At 36.7% G+C, this 13,585-nt stretch overlaps 1 protein-coding gene across 2 annotated transcripts in view; it reads right to left on the bottom strand.

The window, feature by feature from the left end:
* The window catches only part of dync1i1a (dynein cytoplasmic 1 intermediate chain 1a), a 53,394-nt gene that overhangs the window by 15,487 nt on the left and 24,322 nt on the right, over positions 1 to 13,585 (bottom strand). For both annotated transcript variants that reach the window (XM_087787650.1, XM_087787649.1), the window contains exons 8-11: positions 12,867 to 13,038; positions 12,365 to 12,458; positions 11,377 to 11,502; positions 2,718 to 2,864 (exon numbers count right to left, since the gene is read on the bottom strand). In XM_087787650.1, coding sequence (XP_087643776.1) covers positions 2,718 to 2,864; positions 11,377 to 11,502; positions 12,365 to 12,458; positions 12,867 to 13,038 — 539 coding nt within the window. The remainder of the gene's footprint in view (positions 1 to 2,717; positions 2,865 to 11,376; positions 11,503 to 12,364; positions 12,459 to 12,866; positions 13,039 to 13,585) is intronic.

The raw sequence follows: 13,585 nt of genomic DNA on the forward strand, positions 1-13,585 counted from the left end.
AAAAAAGTTAAAGAGTTATATATAACTCAAATATAGCATGTTTTTCGGACAGTATTTCACACCGGTTAAATGGTCATTGTGTTCATCTTTTTACCAAAATAACTTAAAAATGCATTTTTATTACGGTAACCATTTTTTCTCAGTTTTTGAGAGAAAAAGGAAGAGCTATTTTAAAGGTTCCATTTTAATTTTTTGATGAAGCCGAAGATCATTTCCCCACTCCTTTATATTATAATAGTAATTAATAATTCATTCATATTGTCGTCAAAAAATCTTTATAATGAGCCACAAACTATGCAAGACGCAAAAATGCTGATGATCTGACTATACCTTAATTATAAAAAAAAAATACAATTAATGTGATTCACGTTATATAAAATGCGCCTAAAATGCCTCTCTATACATTGATTCCATAAAAAAGGACAACATATATTACATCTCATTCCAAGGAAGTTTTTTTTAATTTAATTGGAGCTCAAATATTAAGCAAGTTACAGCCTTTTAAAAGTAGCAAGTTCTTTAACTTTTAGGCCTACATTTCTACCTCCCCACGATTACAGAAAAAATATTTTAGAAGGCTTTTCCGTGCTTGCAAGCATGTTAAAGGGAAAACAAAATGTAAAAATGAAATTACATGGTATTTGCATTTTTATTTGAAATATAAGTATTTTACAAATCATGTTAAATAAAATATTTTTGAGGGCAGATAATACGTATTTATCTTATTAATTACTACTGTCTGATATGTGTTTTGTTTTGACCAAAATATATAATATAAAATAGTATTTTCTCAGAAGTAAAATGAGCTCATAGTCAAGACAATTCAAGACACTAATTTAAGTAAAGTTTATTTAAAAAAAAAAAGAAACCTGTAAACTAGTGAAAATTTGTGAATACAAACTTTTTAGAAATTATTTTTACTGTTTTTTTCGGAAGGCCGGTCCGTGAATATAATGCCGACATAATTACGGTCTTTGGTGAAAAAAAACGGTGGGGACCCCCCAATGGTGGAAGACAACTCACGTGGAGAGGTTTAGTTCATATAAACTCATAGCAGTAGCCTGGTCTCAGGATTTATCAGTATATCAAAACCAGACTAACAGACAAGAGGTAGCTATGTATCTTTATATGACCAATCGCTCCGAAATTGAACTGTTTTAGGGATACCTTCTACTGGTACCATCAGCTTCAGATCTGATGGAGTAACTCAACACGTAGACTCATGACATCATTAGATGCTTCTAACTGACGGCTCACATGCCAGACTCAACTTTTGGGACATGAGCGGCAGTGCAAATCCACAAGAGTGTGTGAAACCATTATGTCATTACCAAACAGTAATTGATTTGTGTACCGGGCCACACAAAGAATCCTTTGAGTAATCAGCACCATGCTAAGTCCACTGGACTCACTGACTGGAGACGGCTAGAGCAGGCGGCCTCATTATTGGGAGCCGCGGCCACTTGAAACCTGGCGCACACACTGTGGCGGCTACATGTATCAGTGATTACAATGGTCTCAGCCCAGAAGATATTGGCCACATATGTTCAGTCAGCTATTTGTTCTGGGTCACCAGAGAGATTAAGTTGTAGTGGACCTTTTCGTCCTGCAGTTTGTCTGATTAGATAGACGTGGTGTCTGTGACGTCAGCTGTCTGTGATTGAACATCGGTTTTAAAGCTAATCTCTGGTCTTGTCCATCTTGGTAACGCAGTTTTTGGGTTCAGCCATGCACTGGTCAGCAGGCGGTCAGGCTTAATTAGCGATGAACTACACTCATTTAGTTAAGGCTACAGAGGCTAACACATGCTCACTTGAACAACTGCGGCTAATTGTACTTCCACATTGACTTGAATTTTCAGGTTAATTGTGTCCACATCTCTTATTAAAAACTGGTTCAATAATGAGATGTATTTTGTTTGTTTTCCAAACGCGTCAAGCATAAGATAAGATCTAGAACATGAAATTAGCCCTTCTTGCATAATAATGAATACAGGTAGATAAAAAAATATGGTTATTGCATGAATAGTCAGGAAAAAACTGTTTATAATGTATATTTGTTTTCATTTATGATAAGCTATATTGGATTTGAAACAGTGAAACCCTAAACAAGCAGTGCATGTCACCTGTGTTATGTAGAAATGTTGCCCTTTTACTATGCCGTTGCTGGATATTCATATTGACCACACTATGCAACTTAGTATGCTAATGTTTTGTCTCAATAAATACTATTAAAAAAAAAAAAAAAAACTCAAACCATTTAGTCTCAAGAATAACTTAACATATTATAGTTATGTATTATATCTGTATATCAGTGATTCCTGTCTACTGGGTGGGGGAAAGAACCGATCAATTAGGCATGTGTTTATTGATAAGACAAAATATTTTTTATTGATTATTACTGACAGGTTTATTTCTGTTGAATTAAAGATTGGAATTTCCCCCAGACACATCAGCTTGTGACTCTTGACTTGTCAAGACAATTTTTTCAGTCAAGTTTACGAAAAGAATAAACCTGTGAAAATTAGTGAAACACAAACTCTAAATAGAACTTTCTTGAGAAACCAGCCCAGTGCTCACACTGTTCTCATCATTAGATCAACCACTCTCATGACATTAAAAAGACTGTTGACTGTAGTTGTTTTCCCAACTTAAAGTATTGTGTTTTTTTAACAGAAAACCTTTCGTTGCGTTGACATAAAGAGGATGCGAGCCTACGGTGTGAGCAGCAGCCGACAGGGGAGTCCTCTGGACAGGGGTCCGGCGGTGACTGCGGTTGTCCCACAAGACGATCTGCCCGGAGTAGGTCCCCCCTATCACCAGGTTGGGATGAAACTTGGCAAAGCAGACTGAAACCAGCGAGGACTGAGGAGAGAAGGGAAGAGGAGAGGGGGGTGAACCGTGTTAACTGGTTGTGTGAGGATATTTCTAAATATCTGATCAAGATGCATCAAGGAGGAGATAAAGAGAGAAGAAAGACGGCTCAGATGAAATCTGGCGACGGTGAGAAAAAAGCAACAACAAAGATAGATAGGAGCTAAAATGGGTAACGCTAGACAGAGCATGAGTGAGTGTGAGTGATCAAGGCTTCTTGTTGGGTGGCACACACAAGGAGATAGACGTCCAGGAAAATGATGAGTTTGGCAATGTTGAGGGTCTGCCAAGGAGAGGAGAGAGGGGTGACGCTGGGGCGGGGACCAGACAAAGAGGGGAATTGTAGTCTTTTTTCCCCCAGCCGTTTCACATTACAGCATCAAAACCCCGGCAGCCAGCAGAGCGCTCACTGTAGCCTCCATCATGACAAGCACACTCTTGAACCCTCCAATCCCATGTTTATTGAGTTTTGGTTCCTCTTCAGTGCCCGGCTCATATGGGCTCCTGTGTGAAACAGCAAGCATTCCCAGACCACTGAGGCATCTGTTATTGAGCTATTGAGGATATTGCATCAATAAAGAGGGAATATTGAACTAGTAAGATGTCCAATTCTTTATGCCCAATTCACAACTTGGCCAGGGGTTGAAATTACTTGCTCTCTGAAGAAGTGCTTAAAATGGCCAGGAATGAAAAATAGGCTAAGAATTCAAAGTAATTTGTTAGAAAGATGCAACATATGAGTGTAATACGTGTATTCAGCTGGAAGACACAATCATAAATCAGACTACTCTTGTATTTTAGCCCGCAACCATCTATTTGTGCTCTTGGGCATCTTCTTGGGCATCTTCTTGGGTTCCATCCTTTTGGTTTTATGCCGTAATAGCATAGTGGACAGTAAATATATTTCTATCTATTAAATAAACGATAAACAAAATAATAAAAGTGTTTAGAAAGAAATATCAATGGACATATCTACGTTTTCTATACTTTAATTACGTGTTCACTTATAGTATACGTGTTAATTATGATGTAAATATTCAAAGTTCTTCTTTCTTTTTTATTGTTCTCAATCTGGAAATTTCTTGCCATTGTCTTGGTCTCGACATCCTCCGGATTAAGTCATGGCTGAGGAGCCCTTGACTAGAAGTCTAAATACTTTTCTGTGGATTCCATGGTTATATTGAATATAAGGTGTGAATATTTTTTAGTTAAGTTGTGAGTTTGACATCGTATGATTTAAGTTGTGGCTAACTGAAGATGATTAAGGAAAAGGACAAGCAGCTTGTGTAATATGTTTTACTCAGAATGAATGGCTAAAGAAAAAGTCAAAAGTTGTGCTCATATTAATACCTGATTAATCTTTTGGAACATGAATTATTTCTAATTGTTCTTGCTACTCAATACTTAAACAACTCAAAGTTTGAAATAAGCCTATAGCTGAAACATTCCTTCATTTTAATTTTATATTATCATTTTTATTTCAAATCATCAATTATTTTTTTGGCAGATGAAAAGACTAGTAAGTAAGTAAGATTTATTTGTAATATATATATATATAAAAAAAGAGGGGTTTCTTGATATTGTTTTGAAAAGCTCTGAACAGATGCAGTTATTTACATTATGCTTGTTTGAGTGTTGCCTGCAATGTTATTTAGTACCAAAGAAAATTAGAAATCCATCCATTAGAAAAATATATATATATATCAGGTCTCCATATTGTGTTGTAAGTTAACCAGACCAATCAATCAAAGTGTGACCGAAGATTGTTTTCACACCGACAACTCAAGCACACGAAAGAACATGAAATCGCTAACAGAGCGAGTAAAAGTAGGGATTATAAAGTTAATTTACAAAGCACATTTTTGTAAATTTGGTCTATGTTGGGACCAATCAGTGAGTGGACATGTTTATCAAGTTTCAAGAGTGGGACTTATTTTTGGGAAAGTTCTGATATTGCCACATTATTCATATAGAAAATTTGCTTAGAGAAATTGAATTAGCTAAAAAATATGTTTTTCAATAACAAAACTATCCTTCATTGAAGATCAAAATAGCAGGATTATTGGGCCTTAATGAAGGCTCAACATTAAGTGTCTCATCAACTACAACAACATCAGTCTTTTTCTTCAGGTGAAGCCCGTATTTTTAACAGCAAACGAAAATGATCAGCATAAAGACTGGACTCACTTTAATGATTTAAGGTCTAATGTGTTTAGTGACATCTGTGATTGAAAGGATTTAACTGAGAGGTTTTAAATAAACAAAATAATCCAAATGTGAAATCAAGCAATAAAGTTGAAATGATGAAAATTGATCGAAAATTGTACTTGGCTCCAACAAGGTGGAGCATTTGGACTTTTATATTCATTTCTCCCTCTTCGCCATTTCTTTCTGGACCACAACACAACCTACAAAACGACCAAACGCAAACCAAAGTTCACTTTGAAAGGCAAGTGGAAAACAAATTCGAGGAAAGGAAAACAGCACACTCATTCACCCGAACTTCTGGTTTCTTCTGAGGCGGAATGGCTCTGGAGTTGCTTTAGATGTCGGAACTCAAAATAAACTCAACTCCAGTGGTAAAAATAAAGTTTCTCGTGAGCCAAAGTGGAGGCCCACTCTCAAAAGTTTATTTACACAGAGGGATTTAAAGGAGTTGGTGGAATATTATCACGCAGAACAGAAAGTATTATTTAATACATAACATGCCATTATTTCAGATTTTCCTTCAGCTTGATATATAATAAATGCATTGATATGAAAGGCTTACATCAGTTCTAGATAAAAAGCCTGATGTGTTTTGTTTGGTAATTTACAAAAGGTTATCGTTCTGTGTTTAAAGTAGATCACTAAGGAGATAAAGCTACTTCAATGTATTTCTTCAGAGAGAGAAGCTAATAAACAGATTCAATTAGAGTGGATTGTAAATATTAAAAAGCCCAAAGCTATAAAAACATTTCTGGTTTATAGCTAACCTCTGTTATATCTGATTTGTTTGCGTTTATGACAGACTCAAATATTGTGGTGACACAAATCATCACAAATACTGTGGTGACACAAATCATCAAAATAAACATTTCCACTTCACATAAGAAGTGACAAAGACAAGATTAATGAGGTCAAGATCTTCCTCTATTCACTCCATATGTCGGTTCAGCTCCTCGGCTATATCAGTGTCCAAATCTTCAGAAGGAAAATCCTGACTAAACTCTTTGAGGAACCACAGTTTATGCCGTCATCCCGTCAGGCTCAGTGTGAGTGCTACTGAAAATTATCCCACTTTGTCCTTATGGCACTTTGAGGCGTCTGCCACTGGAGAATAGTATTTAACATAAAAGTGCTTCTCTCAAAAGATTCAGCTCAAATCTGACATAAACACATGGGTTTTGGGACTGTTTGAGGTTTAGCTGCGATTTGTATTAGTTCTTGAAACTGGACCAATATGTCCCACAATGGAAGGAAGTTTGTGTTTTACACTTTCAGGAAATCGGTTGATTCACACACCGGAAATTAAATGAGTGTCTGAGTGACTTCAGATTAAGCAAATGTTGTTTGGAGACCTGTTATAACTAATTCTACGGCACTGTCTGCCATAAATTATCCTTAAATGTTATCAAACATCTGATCGCTGATGAAGATCTATTTTTTTATTCATCAAGTCACTACGCCATAGACACTATTGATTTGGTTGTGTTGGTAAAGCTTCTCACCCAAGATTCCAGGAATTTGGGTCACATTTTAAAGAACTCATAATTGACCAATTATTGTCAACTTAACTAGTGCTGTAGCACCATAGTATGACACCATAGAAACAAATAAATAATGTTTTATCAATATTATCACCATTGCAACATCTCAAACAGCTACATGCCATCTCACATACAGATAACACCAACAAAAAGAGTGAGTGAATGATTATATCAATCAATCAATGTGATGAATGTAAATCTAGATTTTGGATTATAATGTGATAGTTTGAGGGGAGAACAGACTTAACTTAACACTTTATTGTGAGCCGAAAAAATCTAGTGATAAAAAATGGAAAGTAAAAATAAGAAATTGAAAGAGAAAATAAGAAATTGAAAGAGAAAATAAAAGTATACATAAATCAAACGTGCGGCCAGAATACCATCAGATCTATTTGCAAAATTAATTCTCGATGATCGTTAAGTTTTGTCAAATCAAGGTATTTATAAAACTGATTGCATTGGTTGTGTTTCGTCAAAACAAGAAAAAAAAAGACAATATAAAGTAACTCTAGATAGAGAGTGCAAATGAAAGTGTAATATGACAGCATATGACATTTTATTTATATATAGTACCATATTTTAAACAGTGATGCAATTGACTCTGACGTCTGGTTGTTGTAAGTGTTTCAAAAGTCGTGGTTGTTAAGAGAAGTGAAACAACCACGGCTGGAGAGAGTTGTAAAATCCTGATCTGTGGATCGTTTTTAGAGGAAAATACAAGATTGACTGGTGAAGATCACTGATTTGATTCTAATGAGTGACCAAAGATTTGTTTTCTTTTTACCAAATCACTCAGCAAGCAATGATGAGAAAACCACAATGTTGGCCCTTAAGCAGACCTGGTTGATCGTTCATTAAAACCATTTAAAAAAACGAAATGGTACTATATGACTCCAAACTCTCCTCAGCATAGCCAAAAGCCCAAATATACCATATAACGTTTCCATTATGGGCTTCCAGTTTTTGAATCATGTGGGACAAGAGTTTGACTTCCTGAACATTCACCCGAACATTTATAAATGCATCTCAGGGCGTCTTAAAGACTGCACGATGACAGTTCACGCAATATCATTTATTTCTGAAACAGACAGTGTACTTCTGCCAGCTTGGTGTTTTGACATGTGAATTTTCTATATTTCAGAACTGGCCTGAAGGGATCGGGAGAGTACGGGACGTTTTGGATATCCTTTCATAGAGTGTATTCCCTTCCTTCCCTCAGGACAGTGAGTGTAAGTGTGTGTATGAAGTATCATCTAGCTTTGCATGGACTCATAAGGCTGAGTGCTTCTGGCAGCCTCTATTATATCAAGGGGAAGCTTTCTGTAAAAGATAATAGACATAGAAGGCAGTGATGAAAGATGGCAGCGAGGGATTAGCGATGGTGGAGAAACGTTAGAGGAAGTCACGAACACTTGATCTTTGTTGCCCGCTCCCTCGCTCTCTTTACCAGGACAGAAATATCTTTCCAAGTTTCAGCGAGACTTAAAGTGCTCCGGCAAAGAGAGACATTAGAGTTTATTCGTTGAAGCCGATTTACACTCTCTGGCCCACCACCCCCTTCTTCCCTCAGTTACCACACTCATCTGTTTTCCACTCTGCCTTATCAAGACCAGATGGAGATGACTGTCTTCTTTTGCATCTCTCCTCCTCCAAACCACCTTTCTCTTCCCTTTCTCCCCCCGGCTTCGCTCATTTATGACACCCCACAGATTTTGTCACTCTGCGGTTTCTGGCAAGGAAGGAGTAATACCAAGAAGAGTCTCCATTTCAGCAGGCAAAGAATGAGCTCTTGACACAGCAAGAAGCAGCAGTGAGAAGGCTCTGATAACAGTTTTTTTTATTTACTATGTGTATATCTATCTATCTACTATGTATGTATCTATCTATGTATATAGCTATGTATCTATGTATCTATCTATCTATGTATCTATGTATCTATCTATGTATCTATCTATCTATCTATCTATCTATCTATCTATCTATCTATCTATCTATCTATCTATCTATCTATCTATCTATCTATCTATCTATCTATCTATCTATCTATCTATCTATCTATCTATCTATCTATCTATCTATCTATCTATCTATCTATCTATCTATCTATCTATCTATCTATCTATCTATCTATCTATCTACTTATCTATCTATCATCCACCGACCCATCCATCCATCCATCCATCCATCCATCCATCCATCCATCCATCCATCCATCCATCCATCCATCCATCCATCCATCCATCCACCCACCCACCCATCCATCCATCCATCCATCCATCCATCCATCATCCATCCATCCATCCATCCATCCATCCATCCATCCATCCATCCACCCACCCATCCATCCATCCATCCATCCATCCATCCATCCATCCATCCATCATCCATCCATCCATCCATCCATCCATCCATCCATCCATCCATCCATCCATCCATCCATCCACCCACCCACCCATCCATCCATCCATCCATCCATCCATCCATCCATCAATCCTGCAGCACCCTCCATGTCTTAGCAGATCAGTAACAAAAATTAAAATGTCAATTTTTTCAAAAAGAGTTTTGAGGGAATTGTCAGTTTTCTTCATAAACATAAATAATACTGACAGTTTGGAAAAAACTTTAAAGGTTACAGGCAAATAGAAGAGAGGGATTAATGTGACTATTATTTTTGCCATGTACAGACTATGTCCTTTCCGCCCTTTCAGCTAAAAGGACAGCCAACACGGATAATAAGGAACACGGTGCAGCAGAATTGATGAAAATGTGCACAACAGATGGTAAATTGTTATCTGTTGTGGTGAGCCCTCGAGTGGTGAGGTTGTTTCAGTAGTAAGTAAGTAAGTAAGTAAATGAAGTAAGTTGGGAGAAGTCTGACTGATCGCCACTTAAGAATGATTTGCATTGAAATATATTTCAGTTGAATCATACAAGTGTGTTAATATTTCTGCAGCGTTATATTTCTTTGAGGAGACATCTGAACCACAGGAAGCGTTCTGTTTAATTTCAAAATATTACAAAATAGCTTCTTTTTTAACTCATTTCCACCCTCCTGATCCTTATGTGACTGACAGGTATAGACAGTGAAGCAGGCCAGATAGATATTAATAATATATGAATGAGTCCAATGAGATATGACAGCAGCAGCAGGAGTTGAAACAGGGAGGCCTGTGGTCGAGGGGGTTCAGCAGAGAGCGAATGTCAAACTGCTCTCTTTAATGTGGTTTGACTTTGCCCACTTGAGACGCTGATATGAGGCTACATGATTGGATCCAACTGGGTTAGGGCGATGATGGGTGCAACTGCTGGGTCGCAAATACTGAGGCGTATCTGTGGTGAGAATCTAAGGCAGCAGCCACTTGCCCGCTGAAAAAAAAATACATTGAGTTCATATATTTACAAGTTAAAGATGACATCACTAGAACGCATCACACTCGGAACAGATTCTACTGCTGATGAATCACGGATGATAAAAATCCTAAATGTTATACAGCTAACATGTTTACCTGCGTCCATCGTGTCACAACGTGTTGCTTTTAATGTGTTCTCTAAGAACGATTAGATGACCTTAGAGTACTTCAATGAACTCAGTCACTCCTCCATTCTTCTGCCCAAGACATGTTTTTTTCCAATTTTAATGAACCTTTCTATGCTTTTACTCTGTGACACTACTGTTGGAGCTCTTGGCCCAGTGTCAGAACAGCCGGGACATCCAGTTCCCTTAGTCAGTTCCTAGTGAATCACCTCTTCGATGACGAATTAGTCATTATTTCAGCAATTGACCACAGTAGTGTGTCGTGTTTGGACTAAACTTGAAAAGAAATGATGTAATCAAAGAGAAAGACATGGGACTGAACTAGACAAAATACACTCCAGAGAGAGGACATTATAAGTAAGTAGTGAGGATTTTACTTGCCAGATGATCACCCATGTCTGCTAGAAGGCCCTAATTTCTGCTTAATAGGACCCTTCATAGTCTATGGAAAGTTATGGTTTCAAAAACAAGGTTCATATTGTTAGTATCACAGTATAATAGTATAACCTTTATCTTCTTCCTCACCTTATCTTCTTCCTTTCAAAAAAAAACATTCACAGCCATTCGCTGACATTGTTCACAGGCTCAACGGTGCATGTTTACATCTGAGGGTTAATCGTTACGTGACGAAACAATATAATTTGTGGTAGTATCTGGAAACAATATTTGACTTATCTATTTATTATTGCCAGCAAAAAAATAAAAAGAAAATAATTCTACTTTTAAATGATGCAATGTCGAAGTGCTGCAGTTTATCTAGTGTCCACATGAGGCTACAGAGAGACATGAAGACACACACTGTTTAAAAAAATGCTTGGGTCTTAAATGCTAATTTTACCATGACAAAGACTGTACAGGGGGTGACTATCCCTTTTATATTCCTTTTTCTTCAGTTTTCTTGTATTTGACGAAAAATGGCGGCTAGTATTGTTCTACCAAAATTGTTTGCAAATGTTTTTTTTACATTGATAAGACAACCCTGCACAAATGACACAAAGGAATTGTCACATGTCCTTATCACCATTCTTGCCAATGGTCCTTTGTTTATCCTTTTCGATTTGAATTAAAGAGCTAAAACAATTAATTTAAAAAAAAGTAAAGGAGAAAAAAAGATTAGGAAGGTATTCATTTCTGGAAATGTATGTGTGTGTGTGTGTGTGTGTGTGTGTGCGTGCGTGCGTGCGTGCGTGTGTGTGAAAAACATGGAAACACTCATTACCTGACAGTTGAAGACATATTCTGGTGTATTCTTCTTGAATTTGATGTTCCATACGAGAGCAACGCCGTCCGGTTCATGATGAGAATTTTCATTACTGTTGTACGCAGCAACAAGCAACTCTGGATACTGCAACACAGTCATATAGGAAAGAAACAAGAAGTGAAGAGAATTTCTAAGCAATCATTAATCATCATGACTAGATTATCCCAAATATTGCGAGGATGATAATTGGTTTAAATATAAATATTATTTACATGTTTTGATAAAATATGTATTATTTTAATTTAATAACTGGACCCATGACACAAGTTTCAAACACATCTGTCTCTTTAGCATTAAGTCCACCACTTGGAAGCTTTTTAGTAAGATTACTTATATGATTGTAAACAGTCATACAGTCTGTTATATTTAGTTCAAGTGTTCATCAAACCTGTTCAATAATTGTTCAAAGACCCTTTTCTCATTGTTTGTTTCATATACTACATGTTCCTACCCTTGACCCAGAGGCTGAAAATAAAATGTGTTTGTGGTATCCCTTGTGTTGTCTCAGGGTCAAGGTGAATAACCTCCCTGGCTTCCATAAATAAATATGCAGTGATGGAGGTTCATCTTGACCTAGAGTCAACAAAAGGGTTAATATTACCCAATAATTTAATGACACAGTAGCCCTTTTTGCAATTTTTGTAATTTAATAAAATGAATAACACAGTGGAATTATTTACAATCAAATTAAGAAGAATATAAAGATTATTTTAGAATGTATTTTGATTTATTTGAATCATTTTAAATCAATAATAAATAATATTTTTTAAATTATATAAGTTTTCCAATCATATTAAATGAATGATTTGCCCCCTGAGTAAATTCCAGTGCCAACCCCTGAGATAAGGGCTACTTTGCTCATTTATATTAGAATTTAAGAAACATTAAAACTAACACAGCATGTTGACCAGAAAATGATGGATCAAAAGAGTGAGGTAACCCTGACCTGAGGTGACCAGTCCAGGGAAGTGACAACACGATGCTTTGACCAGTGTTCATCATAGAACATCCGACTGACAGACAAACTGGATCCTTTTGCTCTAGAAAATAAACAAAGGAGATTATTATGTGAAGGAAGAAAATCATTGAAATTCTGCCAAATCTGGCTATAACATCACAAAACACAGATTTAATTTAGAGCATTTCAATTATATTATAGAATATATTGTATTTTTCACTTTCTTCCTTTCCTTTGATTGTTTTATTGTGTTTTTAATGTATTATTTTAAGATAGGCTCTTATGCTTATTGCTGATCTTTTCATTATTAAGTTAAGCATTTCTTAATCATCAAAATGTTATTGGAGACTCATTCTATTCAAAAGCATTTCTAATGCGACACCAGATTCTAGAACATGAAGAGCCGAGCGGCTCAGTGACGATCACTGATGAGTCACTGACTGTTTACACTCACATTCCAACTCTTCTTCCTCACTTCCTTCCTGCTTACCCCTCCTTGTCCTCCAGGTCTCGGCCGCTATAGTCGAAGAGGATGTCACTGTTCTCAGCCAGAGCTCTCTCCATCACCCGGACGCTGCCGTCGAAGAAAGTCTGGAACTCTGCAGAGTGAAGTGCATGCTGCCTCTCCTCCTCGGTCAGCTCCCGCAGCACCGGCAGAGTCGCTGTGAGAGACAACAGTGTTGATCTCAACGACTTTGGATTCAAAAATCAGTAGAAAAAGAGAAGCAATCCAATCAAGACAATGACCTCGGCCCTAAAAAAAACACACTTCTTTCTCTATTATAAGACTAAGAATATAATGTGTTGATGTAAGATCCCCTTACGTGTGTAGAGGGAGATGAAGCTTATTTTATTTTATCAACATATATAGTCAAAAATCATAACAGGGTGTAGGTTCCTGATTAAACCTCCCTTTACACACTTTTTAAAAGTAATTTTAGCAGTTATGGAATATTCTACATTTATGCATATCATTATCAAAGAGACTACCTTTTGTTAGTATAAAGCAAACATATTATTGTAAGGTTTTGAAGGCATTCAATATCTACTATAATTCTACTATTACAATACTATCGATTATTATATCTGTCAAATCAAACATGAATGTATGAGAAAGTCCCTGATATTCGGCAGTCAATCCGTTGCATTTAAATACCACACCTAAGCAATACTTGTGGTTCCAAATCCTTCTTTTTAAAGGCAATTAAA

The sequence above is a fragment of the Callionymus lyra genome, chromosome 3 (assembly GCF_982586985.1).
Source record: "Callionymus lyra chromosome 3, fCalLyr1.hap1.1, whole genome shotgun sequence".
Classification (NCBI taxonomy): domain Eukaryota; kingdom Metazoa; phylum Chordata; class Actinopteri; order Syngnathiformes; family Callionymidae; genus Callionymus; species Callionymus lyra.